We start from the raw sequence: 18541 nt of genomic DNA, 5'->3' as shown, positions 1-18541 counted from the left end.
CTGTTTTTACTAGTTAGCATATCCCACTCCTGTATTGGCTTTCTTCTGCAGCAAAGTTGAAGGGCTAAGGACATCTGAGTGGGGCACATAGAGGATGTTATAGTAAATGATGACTCGGGTGCTTCAAAACCAGGGGAAAGGTACAAGGAATAAATTAAGACTAGTGCTGATGATAGAAGTTAATCTTATATGATAGTGCTATCAAATTTGCTCAGAGCAGATGACAAGAGAACGTCTTCCAGCACTTAAAATGCTGTCTGTGTTTTAGGTAATGCTTAATTAAGAGTGACAGCTTTGAAACTGTTATTTATAGTGTTCAACTGCTATGCCAGAATGCCAGCAGCGTGACAACTTTTTCAGAAGCGTGGGCTTAACCCCTGAGTCTCACTTTCAAAGGTGACTAAACGAGCCCCTGTTCCACAGGTGGCTTTGGAGACTGCCCAAAGGAGGCTGTGCACACTCAGTTTGGTACCAGTCTTGCAATCAAAGACAGATTGCCCAGCTCTGTCTGTGGTGAGATAGAAAGAGAACTGGCCTACAAAATCACACCTCGTGCTGGGCTGGTGGGGCACTGTCCTTGTAGAAGCAGTGCATGCTTTAGACATGCTTGACTCTCAAAATTGAGGAAAAATGGCTTTTGTCAGGAATTCTGGCAGTTTGCCTATGCCTTTAGTGTAGGAAATGCAACTGTGTCACAGCTGTTGTGCTTTCTAAGTTGGCCTGTTCCAGCCCAACCACCTAACCAGAGATTTCGCACTGATAGTTTTGGAAGACAGTGCCCACCAGGTACTTCAGGTCCGCATGCTGGGAAATGGGTACTTGTCCTTGTTTGTGTGTTTCATAAATTGCCTTACCTTTCACCTTGGTATCTCAGCCTTTGTTTTATCTCAGTCTAATGGAGGGAAGTGGTAGGGGCCTCTCCTTGCTTTAGCATCAGAATTGGAAAAGCCAGTGGTTTGTACAGAAGTCTGTTATGGGAATAAGTCTGCCACACAAAAACATGAGAGAGGAGCCATTGCACAAATGAATCAAATCTGCACAGCTGACAGTGTGGTGCTTCAGAAAGCTATCTTCTCAATGTAGTCGATGCTACAAGTTTGATGAGTACTTTGCCATATGAAATGTGCTGCCTGTCGAATAAACTTCTTCCCAGGTGTTTGCTGGGGCATCTTAACAGCAAATGAAGCAAACAAGCCAATATTAAAATTGGATTTTTCTTCAGTTAGAGATTTATTCCTCCATTAGTAATTCCTTTGTAATTTCTTTTTTATGTGATACTATTCACCTTCCCTTTCTGTCCTAGCTGACACTAAAAGCACAGGAGATGATTGATACACAGTTATTAATGAAAAATGGTTTTAAATTTCTCTTAAAGGTAATGGGCAGACATCACAACTGGCATTATAGACTTCTTACATAAGTGTGTTTTCAGGCAGCAGTGAAATGGGATTGCATTTTCTCTTGATTTATTTATTGAGGCTGATAACTTGTTTACTAGGCTGAGTATTTGTCTTTGGCTCTGACTGATACGGAGTAGCATCCAGAAGTGGGTCTCAATCGTAAGAATTATCCATAAGCTGTTACTGTTTTCATTCTCAAAAAATGTAGGCTGGGGATGTGGTAATTGCTGATCTTAGCCTTAATGTTACTTTTTTTCCTGTTTTTTATTCCTTTTGTCTTTCAGCACCTCTCCTTCCCTACAATCCCCGTTACCCTCCATACTGTTGTTTCAGTGCAGTGCTTTTTTTCAGAAATTTCAGGTATTTCCACAGAGGCCACTAACTGGTGGTGACTTCATGTCTTTGGAAAAAGTATACTGTGTTTGATAAAGCAAAAATACTCAAACAAAAGTCACTGCAGGTTACTGAAATCTGTCTGCTGGTCAAAGAATGTACTTTTTGCAGCCATGCCACAGTAAAAGCCAAGTGTGTGTGTAAGACTGGAATGTGTGTCTGGAAAGTGTAGGCCTAAGCCTAGTCCTTTTTTCAAGTAGTGCTGCAAAGGTGAATTTATGCTCAGTGCTTGGGGCTGCTGAGAGGATGTGTCCCCTTCTGCAGACTTCCAGACTGAGTTCTTACTGCTTTTTCTTTTTACTGTCCCCTACAGAGGCTGCAAGTCGTGCCATCGTCCAGTTTCTGGAGGTCAATCAAAGTGAAGAAGCAAGTAGAGGTTGGATGCTGCTCACCACAATCAATTTACTAGCTTCATCAGGACAGGTTAGTCTGAAACAGCAAAGCTGAAAATAAGTTATGGTGTGGAAGAGACAAAAGCAATAATAGAATGAGCTGCATGAACACTCACAAAAAGATATAACGATATTCTGCTTTTCTGTGTTAAGATACTCTTTCTCTGATACTGCCACAGGACTTCTGCTTTAGCTCCTTGTGGTTTCAGTTGCCTGAAAAAAACCAGTCATTTTGAGACTTGAATTTATAATGTTCTTTTGAATTATGCATGCAACTTTTATTGCTGCCCAAAGGCTTCTCTCGCATGCTGCTGCTTAGTGCCCCCTGAGATGCATGGCACATACAGGACCTAAATAGTTCAGATTTTGAACTTTGCACACGTCACTGGAGGAGGGCCACAGCAGTTGCAAAAAGCAAGGCCAGCAGCAGTGCTGAGTGGTTGGTAGTGAATCATTCCTGCCTCTGCTTCTGGTGCTGCCCTCCATCAGAGAGCTATCTCTAGCAGTGTACTGGGCAGCTGTGTGGTTTGTTATTTCTGCTCCAATCTGCCTTTGCAATTCAACACATCATCTTATCTCTGTTTTGGTACACCACCAGCCTCCACGCCAATTTGTCTTCTCTTCCCACTGATGCTTTCAGATTTTCTACTACCTTGCTTCTTAACGGCGGCCTATACCTTCTTGCCAAGTGAGAGCATAAATTGAATAGTCCTTCTCCCACTCCCATTTCTACTGCTACAAAGAATTGGTAGCTGACGAGGGCTTGGCTGAAGGTCTTGTAATTAACTTGTTAACTTCTGTTGGCAGAGACTGACAGGTTTTGTTTCTGTCCTGTGCAATAAGAGCTCTGAGCTGTGGCTGTGAGATGCTGTTGTCATGTAAATAAATCATCCTATTTTTAGAATTACTGTTTGGATAGGCATTCAAGAATAGATGGTGAATCTGTACTGCTGTGTGAATACCTCACCAAAGGTGTGAGAAAGAAAAACCAGCATTTCAATCAACTGCATTATTATCGATGTTTTGAATATATAATATGCTGAACTGGTATTTTTCACTGTGTTTTCTTCTTCCTCAGAAAACTGTGGACTGCATGACTACAATGTCAGTGCCTTCCACACTTGTTAAATGTCTGTATCTGTTCTTTGACCTTCCACACGTGCCTGAGGTAGTTGGAGGAGCACAGAATGAACTACCTCTCGCAGAGCGCCGAGCGCTGCTACAGAAAGTCTTTGTACAGGTAAGAAAGGTAAAATAGGTCATAGAATTTGAAAGAGGAATGTAAATACTTCATGTGAGCAAAGTCTAGAAACTTTTCACTTGAGCCAGGTGTTACTCTTCCTTGATTCTTCAAAAACTGATGGCTAAGAGAGAGGTGGATTTTCCTGGAAGCACAATTGAGGTTAAATTTCCACTCCTCCTGTAGATTTTGTCTTTGAAAAATACCTCCTGTACAGAAATGCATGCAGTTCTTCTGCACAGATACTTAGAAGGAATAACATGTGGACTAATTATTGTGTTTTCATCTAACTGGTCCTAGTACTTGGTATCTTTGGCTGCTACTGATTGAAATAGACATAGTAAAAACCATTAGTATTGATAATAAAGTGGTACTCTCAAATGAACTGATTGGAATGGGTGAGGTTTCAGACCTCCCCCTCCAGCTGCAGACAGCCTGCCTCCAGTTTTCTGAGAGGGAGCTTGAGTTCTTCCTGCACAAGATGCAAAATGGAGATAGGATGTCCTCAAAACATGCAGAAAAGGGACTGAGATGTAGTAGCTTCACTTCTGTGGCTGCCTTTTGACTTGGTTATAGTAATTAGGAAATTCAGATCCAGTTGCCAGTTATTCAGGTAGGTCTGCAGTTTTGCTGTAGCCTTTCCTGACAAACTTAATTTGACCAAGATGTTATGGTTGCTGCTCTGCCAACAACTCATCAATAGCACTCTTCCTGCATTAGGAAGGGATACAGCAGTTTGCCTCACAGAGCTTCTCCCCCACTGCAGAATTTAGACCTGTAAATTAGGCAACTGGCAGATTCTCCAAGAGTGGAATATCCTGGTACCTGTGCAAGTACGCTGTGTCAGCCTAAGAGATTTAAACTCTGCTTCCAGTCTTCTGGTAAGCATTTTAATCTGAAGTGGGACTTCAAATAACCATGTGTCGAATAACCTTGTCTTGTGTTCAAAGTACTGAAACATACAAAGGGAAAACAGCATGTTACCTTTTTTAATGTGTTTGCTTAAAGGAAGAATGTTTCACCTTTTACTAAGTCTAGGCAAAATTAGCAAGGATAAAGGTATTCATGCTAGTTGTTTATTGACTTCCTATTTCAGATCCTAGTAAAATTGTGCAGTTTTGTGTCCCCGGCGGAAGAATTAGCTCAGAAGGATGATCTCCAGCTTCTCTTCAGTGCAATAACCTCATGGTGCCCTCCCTATAATCTGCCTTGGAGGAAGAGTGCAGGAGAAGTACTAATGACCATATCTCGTCATGGCCTTAGTGTCAATGTAGTGAAATACATTCATGGTATGTGTCTTCCTTCAGTATTATTTATTGGGATATTTTCCTGCACTTCTTTCATAGTTTTCTTATTTGGGAAATAGGCATGAAAATAATAGGGAAGCTTCTAGGCTTTTAGTTTGGACATATGCATATTTATGTACAGGTAACATTTCCAAGCACTTGTGTAGTGAGAGAGGTGATTTTACCTGAGTCTGTCTCATTCACATTTCAATTTAACCTGGGAGGATAGAGTTTTCTCTCATGTTTTGGTGTAGAGTTCATGACGAGAAAAAGGAAAGGCTTTTGGTAACTTCAGTAACTCCCTGTATTGAAAAATACTCGCTGTGAAGATGCATTAATCCTTAACAGCCAGCTGTCTTCCTCCCCTGTGGTCCAGCCCAGCTCCCCCAACCTAAAGATGTTGTTCTTAGGGCCTGGCCCATGGAGGCTCTTTGCTTGGCTGAGAACCACACCTGTGCTTGATGGGTTTGCAGCCCCTCTGTTTTCCCTGTTCTCTCACTGACTGGATTGCTGACACTTCAGCCAGCCTACATTTCTTCTGCCAGGCCCTCATCTTCCCCACCTTTCCATACAGCTTACAGATTGCAGGTTTTGTGCATCCTGAAGGCCAAATGAAATTATCTCGTGGGCTTAATCCAGACTGCAAGTCACCAAATGAATGAAGCATCCAGAATCATTCCAGTTTGTCTTCTGTCCATTTTCCAAGACAAGTAGATCCTGGCTGTTGCTGGCATGGAAACTGTAGTGTACAGGGACATTTCTGTAGCTGGTTACAGATTTTGGTAGCTAATAAAAGTAGCAGTTTGCTCATCATCTATCTTTGCAAGGAGCTGGTGAAGAGGCAGTTGCCAAGCTGGTTCACAACCACTTGCAGATGAAAACCAGTGTTGGAGAGGATATTAGCTGCCTGGAAGCAGCTTTGCATACAAGTGATTCTTTTTGCATTAATTGAAAACTGGATGGGTGTTTAGGTATGTAGGACTTGAGGTAAGGAATCTGATAAAATATGTTTCTAATATTATATTTAAGGCTTTTAGACTGTGGGACCACATAGGAAGCATTTGTAGTTTTTAAATTGGACTGACTGTTGGAATGAACTAACATCCTTATACATTTTAGCGGTGTACACCTACTGGAAAAAAAGAAACCCACAATTTTGGGTTGCTCACACCCTGAGAAGCAAGTAGTTAGTTAAAAGGGTCTGCAGAACCATTTTGATGGTTTATTAAATATATCATCCTGCTCCCACATACTTCACAGAAAATTTCAGCCTGTGTTTTTTCTTGTGCTAACAGTGTGTTTCCAATTCCAGTTAAAAAGATGTGAATATACAGTATCACTTGAAAGCACAGCATAGTCACCAACTGAGTGTTTTCAGATAGGGCTTGCAAGGTGATAGGCTTCTGGTGGGCTTTCGATGAGTGTAGAAGGTGTATGTATGTATGTATGTGTGAAAATGTTATGAAGTGCAATAAGTTTTGACTGTCATTTGGCATATTACAACTGCTACCTTTATTGCTTCTGTATGGCCTTGGTCCACAGAGGAGTGAAACTGGCATATGAAAAGATACTCTAGGTTCTTTAAAAAGAGAAATGAAGTCTTAAAAAGAAAACCAGTTGGCATTCCTTCTTGCTTTTTGATTAAAAAAGTGAACCTGACTTGAGATAGCAACGTCTGTCTCAAGGCTCATCATATATTCAGAAAAAATTTAAGACATTTCATCATAGGCAAAGGAGCATCCTTTCACCATCTCATGCTCTGATTTAATCTCTGGAAAATTTTGTTACCAGTCTAGCTAGAAAGATTTGTGCTTGTGTTGTGCATGCTGCAAAGATAAAATAGCAAATAATGGAAAGGAGCATCTTTAAAACAGAGTGCAACAAATCTCACTATAGACTTGAGAAAACTTTTTGTTGCTGACTGAATGAACTGATGGGATGTGAAAATTATGCAGGGCAAGACAAGCTGTCTCTCTTTGATGCCAGCCAATGAAATGCTAACCAGAGTAGGGATAAGATGACAGGGTATAAAGGTTTATATATAGGGTTTTAGTAACACTTCAAGTCCGTGCTTTGTATAACTTTGAAGAGGAAAATATGGTTTAGAATTACTTACAGTTGCCATATTTGTCTTTTTATTCTGTTGAGTTAACTGGTCAGACTTTTTAGGTAAAAATCAGTACTTATCTACACAGTTTTCTCCTTACAAGAGTAGAGGTTATAAAAGGGAGGAAGAGGTTGGCAAAAAGAGGTTAGGGATCTGATCGAAAGCCACTTGATAGTCCTTCTCATCCTCAAGTGGTATTAAATGTTCTGTGACAAGAGATACTTGAATAAGTTATCTTATTGCTGTGTTTCGTGTGTTAGTTATGCTTCTTGCTGTCATTAATGTCAGTAAAATCCTAAATTTCTTCACTGCAATTTTTTTCAGAAAAGGAATGTTTGTCCACGTGTGTCCAGAACATGCAGCAGTCTGATGACCTTTCTCCCCTAGAAATAGTTGAGATGTTTGCTGGACTTTCTTGTTTTCTCAAAGACTCCAGTGATGTATCCCAAACATTGTTGGATGATTTTAGGATATGGCAAGGATACAACTTCCTCTGTGACCTCCTCCTCAGGTAAGCAGAAGTGCCTGAAGAAATGCGGTCAGATCACTGAGCTTTTTTCAAAAAGGTTTTCTTAATAAAGAGTAGATTAATAGGTTTAAACAAATAAGTGATTATAGATGATTATGGAATGAAGATATTAGGACCAAAACATTGAATTTTATGCTTCTCTCCATTTATGAAACTACATTGTTTAACTTTTTGTTCTTTAGTACTGATTTATTACTAAATGCTTCTTGCTGTGTAAAGAAAACTGTTGCTTAAAAATAACTTGTACTAAATATTTAGACAGAATCCAGAACATAAAATTTTGGCTGCAACTAGAGGTTTTTGAGTTTGGTTGGAGTTTGTTTTGTCTAAGGAGATGGTTTAGTGGTGGACTTGGCAGTGTTGGGTTAACAGTTGGACTCAATGATCTTAAAGTTCTTTTCCAACTTAAATAATTCTGTGATTAAATTATTGTCTTGTTTTATCATGCTATCATAATGAAAAACCACATATGTAAACGTGGTGCATGTTACAAGGGAATCAGTGTGTGTGTATATATATATATTTCTTTTTATTTTTTATTAAAGGTATTTCTAAGCTGCTAATGCATTCAAAAATACGGTAATGAAAATGCCTGCCCAAAAAAAAATTTGGGTGTATGATCTGTCCATGATTTTATTTCTTTCCAGGAAAGAAACTTCTTTAATTTTCTGACTGAGAAAGAAAAGAGTGTCTGTTGAATTATTTGTTTAAAATCAATGGGAAGTCTATGTTGCTTTGTTTGGATATGAAGTTCTGAAGAAGGATGCTTAGCTGTTGAAATACAGAGATACATTTTTCAAATCCAAGGCACATACTGGGAAACTATAAGTGTACACCTTATGAAGTATATTTGGGTCAAACATTATTAATGAGAAATGTTAATGTTGTAGTCACCCTATTTTTGGTGTTATTATGCTGAGTTTTGGCACCCAAGTATTTAAACTAAATTTTCCACTACATTGTAAATTTCTGAGGGGGTTTTTTGTTTGTTTTAAATGGATACCAGACACAGACACGGCATTTGAAATTCCTAATCACACTTAAAATTACTCTTAAGTTACCTTTGGTGCCACAAAAGCTAAAGCACCTGTTAAGGAATTGTTATTTTTCTTGTTCTGTAAGTGGAGTTTTGGAGTATGTTGTATTTACGAATGCATTAATTCAAAGCAGTGTAATTCAAATGCAGTTTTTCTTCAGAAACTGTCAGCCAGAGTTTCGGTGAAATATGAGGGGAACATGCTGTCATGTTTCATGTTGAAGTACAAAAGTGATTCTCTGTACATCAAGTGTTTTAAACAAATTCTCTCCTGAGCTTGCTCATCCTTTAAATCAAATGGTGGGGAATCCCTGCCAAATGCATAGGAAGATTAGGGATTTGCATGTCTCGTTGAAGAAGGAGGGGACACCTGCGATCGTCAGGTGGCATCAGTAAATTAATGGTGTAGGAATGTGTTATCCTCACTTCTTCCTGAGGTGGTTTTCTAGAAGAAAACACTTTCTTTCAAAAAACAGTGACCTTGAATAAGCCAGTGTGTTGGTCAGTGATGGACCACAGTAATCTATTCTCCCTGGACATGTTTTGGCTCAAACCGATCCACAGAGACTTGTTCAGCTCTGGGGCACTTTTGTGAGGATGACTGTCATATGAGGGTATGAAATCTGGACATTGGGCCTCAAACTGCAGAGCAAAGGCTTTGAAGCTGGAAAAACAGAAGGATGTGTGACAAAAATGGCTTACTAAGAAATTGCAGAAAATCTCTGAGGGCCAGAGGGGCACTTTGGTGATTTCACCTGGATGGTGAGAAAGGGCAGGGTATGTGGAGGATTAGTAGAGTGGCAGTAGGTGAGCTCAGTGCTTCTGTAGTGACTGTTGGCAGGAGGTTTTTGTTTGAAGGAGGTTCTTTGTTTGAAGGAGGTTTGTTCCTCAGCCACATCTGACTGAGAAGAAGATGGAGGATGCAGAATGAGTTGCTTGTAGAGGGCTCCCACAATCACTTGTCAGGAACAAGTGAAACCGAGCTTGCACTGCTTGAGTGAGTAGAAGAACGTGATCCTCAGTTTACTTCTGAGATCTACAGAGTTAGTAAATAATTGAATATTGTTTAATTTGTGGTGAAGTAGCAGGAAAATGAGGATGGCTTTATGATTCAGTCAGTTTTTAGGGTCTGGTCTGATGGTGTGTTCCTGTCAGTGAACAGTGATTGGAATGGGATGTTAACATTCCTGTTCTCTTGTGTTCAAAGGTAAGAGTTTGTCGTTCTAATGAGGGTGCTTCATCCTGTGCTTCGAAGTGCTAGGCTTCTACAAAGATACCATTTCATTAACACAAAATATTCACTCTTAAAATGGCAGATGTAATCTAGCAAGTTAATTACGGATCTATTTAATTACAGACTATCCATGTACTTTCCTATGTAGCATCTTCATGTCTGTGAGAGGATTTTTAATGTAATTTTCATGTCTCTTCGTTTTTAGTAGACTGTTGAGTTCAAGGAAAGATTGATGAGGTAAATTCCTATGGCAAATGACTGTTTGCTCTTGTAAGTCCAATGTTTGACTGACTAATGGTATGACATAGGAATGTGGAAAATACTGCAGGAATAAGGCAGTAAAGCTGGTCTCTAAATTAGTAAAGTAAACCAGATCTTACTAAAGTGATTTGAGTTCAAATAAATTAGTGCTGCTAACTTGATCCTTTTGTATTTTCTTCAGATTAGAACAGGCAAAAGAAGCTGAATCTAAGGATGCTTTGAAGGACTTAGTTAATTTGATAACTTCCTTGACAACATACGGTGTCAATGAATTAAAGCCAGCTGGTGTTACCACTGGAGTACCTTTCCTGCTACCTGGATTTGCAGTCCCACAGCCTGCAGGCAAAGGTGAGTCTGCTTTTTTCTCTGTTTCCTTTTTTGTTGTTTTAAATGCAAATTACAAGATACGGAGCGGCTGTGTATTGCACAAACCCTTTGCAACCAAGTCTAGGTTCTTTATCTAAGATCGTGTATCAAATACTCGGTGATTTTGGTCTCAAAGATTTTATTTTGGGGTTGGTACCCAAAGAAGAGAGCTTGGGGCTTGTGTATTTGAGGATAGGTCCAGCCTCTTCACTGCAAAGTTGACAGTTTTCTACATGGAGATTTGAAGAGATTATTTTATTGGAGAGATGCACTGATTTGATTTATGGTGTTTTAAGCTGCTCTTACTAAACTGATATGAAAGGCTGATATGCTGGCTTGATTTTTTTTCTTTTTTTAATCCTTCCCCCACGCCATTTTGCTTTCTGTTAGCTTTTGTCAGCATAGGCAAATGTAACTTGTGAGCTGAAATCTGTTATTTCATCACTATTGTGATCAGAGTGATAAAATCTGTGGTGCGCTTGAAACCACAGTCAGTTACAATTCGGAGATAAGGTTGAGGAAGTCTTGAGGGAGAAAGGGTTTTATAAAAATAAACTTATGTTTCATGTTCTGTGCATAAACTTAAAATTCAGGTTAGTCCTGTATGTAACGAAGGAGTTTAGAATTTAAGTGACTGTGAAGCTAGTTTGTTACTTGAACTTTTTATGAGATATACCACCGGCACAAGAAAAGTTTGTTATAGGATTGCATTTATAGATTTATAGACTAATGAATATACATCCTAGGTTCCTTGGACAGTGACTTCCTTTCTCTGGTATGGAGAGAGTTCATTGTTCATAGCAATTGTTTTTCTTTTGCACTAAACAGAAAAAGAAGGTGAACACTCAGAGTTTAATTTCTTCATGTTTTGATGATAATATTCATTTTTGTTTAGGCTAATCAGCTTTTCTGGTACAATATTATGAGAGAATCATGGCCTGTTGCAATCTGCAAAAGAGTTTTTTAACTTTGTGGTATTTGTCAGGACATCTCTTTCTTTTACCTGCTTTTAATCATTTCTTTTTATGAAGACTGTATTCATTCATTTTCTCAATCACTTTCATTTAAATCCTTTTAGTTCTTGATCTCTGAAGACCTGTTATAATTTGATTTCTTCAGTAGTGCTCCTAATAATCAAAAAGAATTTATTAATCTGCTTGATTGACTGGAACAACTGTTGATACTAAGCTAGAATATAAATAGTTCTATCTGACACTACTATGTTCCTGTCACATTTAATAAGCTCTAAATCCCCTCATTTGAACATTTTCCATAATAAAGAAAGCATGTAAAGAAGTCCCTTTAGGAACAACTGAGTGTGACTTAAATGTAACTAATATTCTTCCAGATGTGAAGTTGTTCCATGTTCATTTACAAGGGAATTTTCTCTTGCCTTCTGGAGAAATACTGACATGGAAAGTGGGGAGGCTTGGCATGGAGATAATTGAACCTACTGCTCAATTGGACAACTCAGTTTACAAAAATGAATGGAGTAGTGTTCCACAGAGAATATGAAATAAAGAAGGATTTTTTTTACTTATGAAAGGGTTTTCAAATCAGGTTAACAGTTTGCATATACCTTTATTTGAAAAAGTAAAATAAGATTTTATTGTTAAAACATCCTAAATGTTTTGAGTGTCTTTAAAGTTCTCAATCCTGAGTGTTTATTTTGTTAAAACTATTTTTTACCATCAGTTGTTTTCTCTATCATGGGATTTGTCCATTGTGGCTTGTACTATTCCTACAGAAGTTAAAAAAGTTGTCTTCTAGGCATCTTTTGAGTAAAATAAGAATAGTATCTGCCCATAGAAAATTTTGGGGAGCACTCATAAATGATGCATTCTTTGGCTGAATGAATGAGATTTTAATCAAGTCAAAGGTACTTACAAGAAGAATTGTGACTGAGCTTTAAAGATGTGAGATCTTTGTGAGCTAATATTAGAGCTATCTTATGCTTTTCAACTCCTTCCCTATGTTTCAGTTCCTTAATTGTTAATAGTACTGGATCCTGCCAAAGCTCTTTTATTCCCAGCTGTGAGGGTTGTGTGGTGCATTATGGAATACAGGACACCTCACTGTTGCTATAATGAGTTCTCCTATGGCCTGGGTACATGAGGGGCAGGGCTTGTTTTGTCTCTAGGACTGTATCCTTTGTACATTTTAACACTAAATCAGTGTGCTTATCTATTTTAAAGAAATGATCTTTGATCAGCATCTTTAGCTGCTTGCATAAACTCTTACTATCGAAGATGAAGCTGCCATCTTAAAGAATAGTAGGTTGTGGAATTTGCAGTGTTTTAATGATTTTTTTCAACTAAATGTGGCATCATACACTGTTATTTTATTCCCACTTACTAAAATGTATAGATCATTATGAATAAGTTTATTCATTGTTTATGATGATTAAGAACTTTCTCTTTCCTTTTTCCTCCCATCCCGCTTTGTTTCCTGATTTAGGTCATAGTGTGAGGAATATTCAAGCATTTTCTGTCCTCCAGAATGCATTTTTGAGAGCAAAAACCAACTATCTAGCACAAATCATCCTTGATGCCATCACGAATATTTATATGGCGGACAATGCCAACTACTTCATTTTGGAATCGCAGCACACATTGTCTCAGTTTGCAGAGAAAGTTCCTAAACTTCCAGAAGTGCAGACCAAATACTTTGAGATGCTGGAATTGGTTGTCTTCAGCTTGAATTACATACCCTGTAAAGAACTGATCAGTGTGAGCATCCTTTTAAAATCCAGCACTTCTTTTCAGTGTAGCATCATTGCCATGAAGACACTCCTGAAGTTCACCCGTCATGACTACATCTTTAAGGATGTCTTCAGGGAAGTGGGACTTCTGGAGGTGATGGTAAATCTTCTTCATAAATATGCAGCCCTTTTGAAAGATCCCACTCAGGCACTGAATGATCAAGGTAGCGTGTCATTTTCCATTTTTCTAATATTTGTCTTTTTTGGCTGGAAATAGTGGAGTCTAATGTTTAGGAGAAATGAGAGAGTCTGAACATGTATCTTGCGGGCTGAATTCTGCTGAGGACTGCTCTGCCGTCTTAAAAGCTCACTGGAATTGCTTCTCTCAGTTTCTTGAGAGAAGCTTGAGGCTAACTTTAATGAATGATGCTGTATGAATGCAAAGCAGTAGGAGCTCATATTTTCCTTTTTAAATGTTTTTTTGATGTACTGATTCAATATTTGTTACTTAATGTGAAAGAAGTAAAGGAGCAATACATAGCATCAATATTCTTCCTAACAAAAGGTACTTTGTACCTTTGTGTTTAGCCCCAGCCTTGAAAAAATACAATAGAGTGCCTATCTGAGCTCTTAATAGGAGACTTTTTTATAAGCTGGGTCTAAATTTTTCTAAGCATTAAAAAAATGTAAATTAAGATCAATTATCTGCAGACTTGAACATCCCAGATAAGCTGCACAGCTGCTAGGCCTGCAGAGCAGGCTCTGCCATGTGCCATAGGAGCATACATGTACACACAGAGAATTTCTTTTTACATTCTTCATTCAAACTGCAATCGAGCTTGTGTGCATCAGTGACACTTACTTTTTAACCATAACTGCTTGATGTTTCACCTGGGTTGAATTGTATGAAGCTTCATTAGTGAGTGGTAGCTGTAGGTTAGAGTTAGAAAGCTTTGTTGCCAGTAACTCCATTGAAAAAACACGTCAGTTCTCATGTCCCTGTAAATAAATGGATGAAGCTGTCATCTAATTACGGTGCTACCTGGGTGCACATGTCCTTGTGTTGGGGTTTACTTTTTATTAGGGTAATTTAAAAAAAACCCAAAACCCCACTGTTTTTTCTGGGGTGTTACTCTGTGTGTACTATGCCACTTGCAGTGTTGGTCTGTTACACCTGTTGAGTAATCAGCTGTAATTATGTGAGTGTAGTTTTATGGGGTTTGTGTGGAATTTCTCTTTTCAAGTACTGAAAACTGAACAAGAAGAGATGCAGTTAATTCTTCAACTATGGTATAGTTTTGTGGCTTGAAGAAATAATAGCTGCAGTGTCAGGCACTTTGGAGCTCACAGTGCTCAAAAACTTCTGCTTAAATTCTTGTCTTTATAAAATTAACTTTTCAAATGATTCATAGTTAAGCTTTCCCAGGAACGCATGTGTAGTCTAAATCTCAACTTGCTTTGGAAAATGGTGGGGCTGCATGCTCTCTGGGGAAGCAAAGAAAATGATAGCGTGGTTGCAAAGTACCAAGAAGCATCTTTTAAAAGAGTGGTATTTTCTATGACTTTAGCATCTGAAAATATTTTTTTAGTAGATTCAAGAAACAGTTCATTTGAGGACCAAAAGCAGCTGGCTTTATTGGTTATGGAGACTCTGACAGTACTACTACAAGGATCAAACACAAATGCAGGTGAGTAGGGAGATTTTTGTTAAAATAGGTGTAAAAAAGTAACTCAGAAAATTAGGTTTTGCCTTTCTATCTTCAGCCCAGTATTCAAATAGTCTGAAATACACTTTCTCTCTTGCCAAGTTTTCCCAGCAAAGAGAATAGACAGTGTAACCTGGAGTGCATAAAATAAAGGAGAACAAGAGTGTTTAACTTGAGTTTCTTTGCTATTGTTTACTTGAAGGCAACCACCACACTCCATGACTCTTCAGCAGTTCTATAATAATTTTTAGTAGTGCTTGTAACACTGTTTGGATGTTTTAAAATTTAAACACGTAATTAGAAATGTAGTTCAGTGTTCACAGTGTCATATCTACTTAATGTAATGCCTGTATCTTTAGTTAAAGATGTCTTTTCATTTTTAAAGAGTTACTCCCAGTCAGTATGTACAAATAGGGCTCTGTTACAATTGTCCTTTTCTAAATCAAGCATCTGTATATTAGTAGAGATGGAGGTTTCATTAACCAGGACTTAGTGGTTTTGAAACCGTGGTAGTGTCCACCTGCCTTGTGACAAATCCTTGGCTGCTGTTGGATGGCGTTCCTGACCTCACCTAGGAAGCATCAATCAGCCATCAGGACCTCCTTGCTGCTTCTCAGGACTGAGTTAATCTCTGAGTATGCACTGGAGAAGCAACAGTAGGGAGTGTAAAAGACATCAGCACTTTGGGATAAAGCCACAGATGTTTTTCCTGAGGAATCTTGGAGAATTCAAGGGCCTCATTTCATCAGTAGCTCTCCCAGTTCAGGAGCAGGACAGAGCATACAGGAGGTGCTGAGAAACCATTCCTCAGAGAAGGGGTGCCTACTGTCTGTACTGGGATGTGAGCCCAGTGGCACTGTATCCAGAGGCCAGCAGGGGTTACAGGTCATCACAGAGGCATAGATAGGCATGATGCAGCCTTGCAGTGATCCATACCACATTCAGTGCTTGGTTTCTAATCTTAAACCAGCATCTGATAAGCTTTCCTGAGTATCACATAACTGCTAACTAAATCTCAGCAGGAAATTTGGGTGTCCAGACCCACACAGGTTCACTGGATAGTTGAGAACCTACACTGAGAGTGGGAGAAGTATAAAATGTTACCCCAGTCTCTATGAAAACCTGACTACAAAGGAGATAGGATTTGCCTGTGAAGGGCAAACTCACCTGTCTCAGGGTCTGAGGCCTCTGCTTTTGCACTGAATCCGTACTTCATCCAAAGGACGTCAGAGAAAGCAGGAGACAGGAAATGGATAGCGGGATTAATGTTTGTATGTATATGTTAGAGGGAATCAACTTGTTCATCCCGAACTTGGTCATTTAAACTGCTCTTTTAGTTTATAGTCACATGGAAAATGATCCCTTTTTGATGCAGTAATGCAGCATTGATCCATTTCCCCACTCAGTTTTCATTTTCAGTAATTAACATAGGGAAATGCTCTAGGTGCTGACACTGTACTAAACACACATTATATATGCCATTTATATTCTACTTTGGATTTTGTAATGTTTTCAGAATCGATTTCCATATAATTTTTGGTTATTGCAGTAGTGAGTAAGCTTGAATAGCCATTATTTGACTTATTCTCTACAGAGATAGGTCTTGCCACACAAAATTTTCTGTAGAATCTTACAAATGATATGGATAAACTGAATCACTTCTCAATCAGTGCTTCTGTCCAGAAACAACTCAGTTATATTTTCAGTTCATATTGCACTTAGGTCACTGCTAAATGTAAGATAAACTAAACCAGAACAGTGTATGGCCTTCACAAAACATGGAGGGTTTGGTACATTTTTTATTTCATCCCAAGACCCTTTGACCTCTAGCATGAAGAGAGTGACTGCTGTTGGAGTAACAGAATTATTGAGGAAATTCTTAGAACTGACCTCTATCCTTGTACTCAATGCCTTTAGTGAAGAATATTGTCAGAAAACATTGAAGTTCTATTTTTATTTGTGTTAGGAGAGGAAAAATAGTAGTAAATCATTAAACATCCATAGAGCTAAAACTCTGCCTTTCAATCTGTAGAAATGAAAATAAACACCTTTGGTGTTGTTCTGTTGTCATTATTTGTCACTGGTTATGTTTTGCTTACTCTTAAAGCACTTATCCTTCCCCCCTCTTTCTGAGCAGGCATTTTCAGGGAGTTTGGTGGTGCCAGGTGTGTGCACAACATCGTGAAGTATCCACAGTGCCGCCAGCACGCCCTGATGATCATCCAGCAGCTGGTGTTGTCACCCAGCGGAGAGGACGACATGGGCACCCTGCTGGGGCTGATGCACTCGGCCCCACCGACAGAACTGCAGCTGAAAACTGACATCCTGAGGGTAGGTGAAGGGTTGTTCTTCAGCACTCTTGCTCCTAAGGTGTGCTTCCAAGAGAGGAAACACTGACAAGGGCATTGGATTGAGCTGGATTGGGTGAATGGTGTTTAGCTACTGTATATTGATTGTCTCTGGAGTTGAGATATGTACATCTGATCCATGGTTTTTATTTTCTTCCATCTATCCATCGTAGGCTTCAGAAGTAGAGATAGAGGCTAGTGAGTGAGTATGCTTTTAGCATCATCAGCTGTAATCAGTCTCAGTGGATAGAAAATGAGGTGCTGCAGTTATGATAATTTTTCCTGGTGGGGTCTTATTCAGCTAAAAAAAATGGGAATACATGTGGAAAAAAAAGCAAGCAAGCAACATACATTTGTTTTCAGTGCTGGCTTGCATTTTCCTGTGGCGTCTTATTTTACCAATTTGTATCTATGAATGCTGAAATAATTAATATAAATGCAAATTGTAATGATCACAGTAGAAGATAAAGCCAAAGAACTTGCTTGCTTAAGCAAAATAGTGGAATAGTGGAAAAGGCTGGGAGTGGAGGAAGAGCAAGAAAACTCTTGTCTGTTTCCTGTTGTATTAGGTGTTTTGTTTGCTAATCTAGACCCACAATTTCTTCTCCGAGTAGCTAATGTTATTTTTGTAAATTGACAAAGTACGTTTTGTTTTAGGGTAGAAAAGCTGAGGCAAATAGTAGAAAGCAAATGAGTCTTACTGAGAGAACTTAGAGACATCTAGGTTCATCTCTGTTAAAAGGAGCTGTAGTGTTTCTCTGGCAGGTGAACAGCTTCATATTTTTCCAAAAGATAGAAAGGAAAACTAGTAATTATTCATTTACTGTGTTTTGTCTATCAAGGTATTCAGTAATTTTTGAGCATGTGTTATTCACAATACAGGGAGAGAAAAGATATTGCAGTTCCCCAGAGGATTTAACAGAAAATCAGGATTTCTGTCTCCCATGACCTGTTGTACTTGTCTTCCATTGGTGCTGTTTTCAGAAGTTTTGGTTATGGAACTGACAGCCCAGAACAGTGTGATGATGTGTCTCTTACTGTTTGTTCAGGTTTGTCAGGAAAGGTGATACTGCCTTCAGAGGAATGACAGTCTTGCTATTTCATTGCCCATCTTCTGAGTGCTTAAAAAAGCAGCCTGATTCTGAAGAAGTAAACTTTTGGTCATGGAAAATTCCCCATATTTTTCTGTATCAATAACATTTTTCTGTTGTTTATGATGCTTTCTGTAGGGAGACTTTTTCTTCTATATTCTGTATTCACATGTGGGTCAAACTTCCCATGACAGTTGTTCTTTTTGTTTGTTTTTGGTTGTGTGGAGGGGCTTCTCCACTCCCTGATAATGAGTATTATTCTCTAGTACCTAAGTTCATGGGGTTTCTGCTGTTTATACCATGGCCTTGCATTTATTAGTTCAGCAAATAAGGTTTTTATCCACTTCGGTTTCTCTCTCAGGCTTATTTTTGAACAGAAATTCTTAAAATGAAGTCTCACTCAATTCAGAGATTTATAGAGGAAAGATAAAAATAAGTGGGGTTATTTGGC

General features: G+C 38.8%; 1 protein-coding gene across 9 annotated transcripts in view; it reads left to right on the top strand.

Annotated features, from left to right (window-relative positions):
* The window catches only part of WDFY3 (WD repeat and FYVE domain containing 3), a 154220-nt gene that overhangs the window by 63332 nt on the left and 72347 nt on the right, over positions 1–18541 (top strand). For 8 of the 9 annotated variants that reach the window (XM_032110494.1, XM_032110502.1, XM_032110500.1 and 5 more), the window contains 8 exons: positions 2107–2216; positions 3264–3425; positions 4522–4714; positions 7143–7329; positions 10060–10226; positions 12702–13169; positions 14535–14633; positions 16789–16982. In XM_032110494.1, coding sequence (XP_031966385.1) covers positions 2107–2216; positions 3264–3425; positions 4522–4714; positions 7143–7329; positions 10060–10226; positions 12702–13169; positions 14535–14633; positions 16789–16982 — 1580 coding nt within the window. The remainder of the gene's footprint in view (positions 1–2106; positions 2217–3263; positions 3426–4521; positions 4715–7142; positions 7330–10059; positions 10227–12701; positions 13170–14534; positions 14634–16788; positions 16983–18541) is intronic. The other variant, XM_032110495.1, reaches the window with a different exon arrangement.

The sequence above is a fragment of the Corvus moneduloides genome, chromosome 5 (assembly GCF_009650955.1).
Source record: "Corvus moneduloides isolate bCorMon1 chromosome 5, bCorMon1.pri, whole genome shotgun sequence".
Taxonomy (NCBI): domain Eukaryota; kingdom Metazoa; phylum Chordata; class Aves; order Passeriformes; family Corvidae; genus Corvus; species Corvus moneduloides.
Note: the sequence above shows the minus strand (reverse complement) of the source record. Positions and strands in the feature narration are given on the sequence as shown.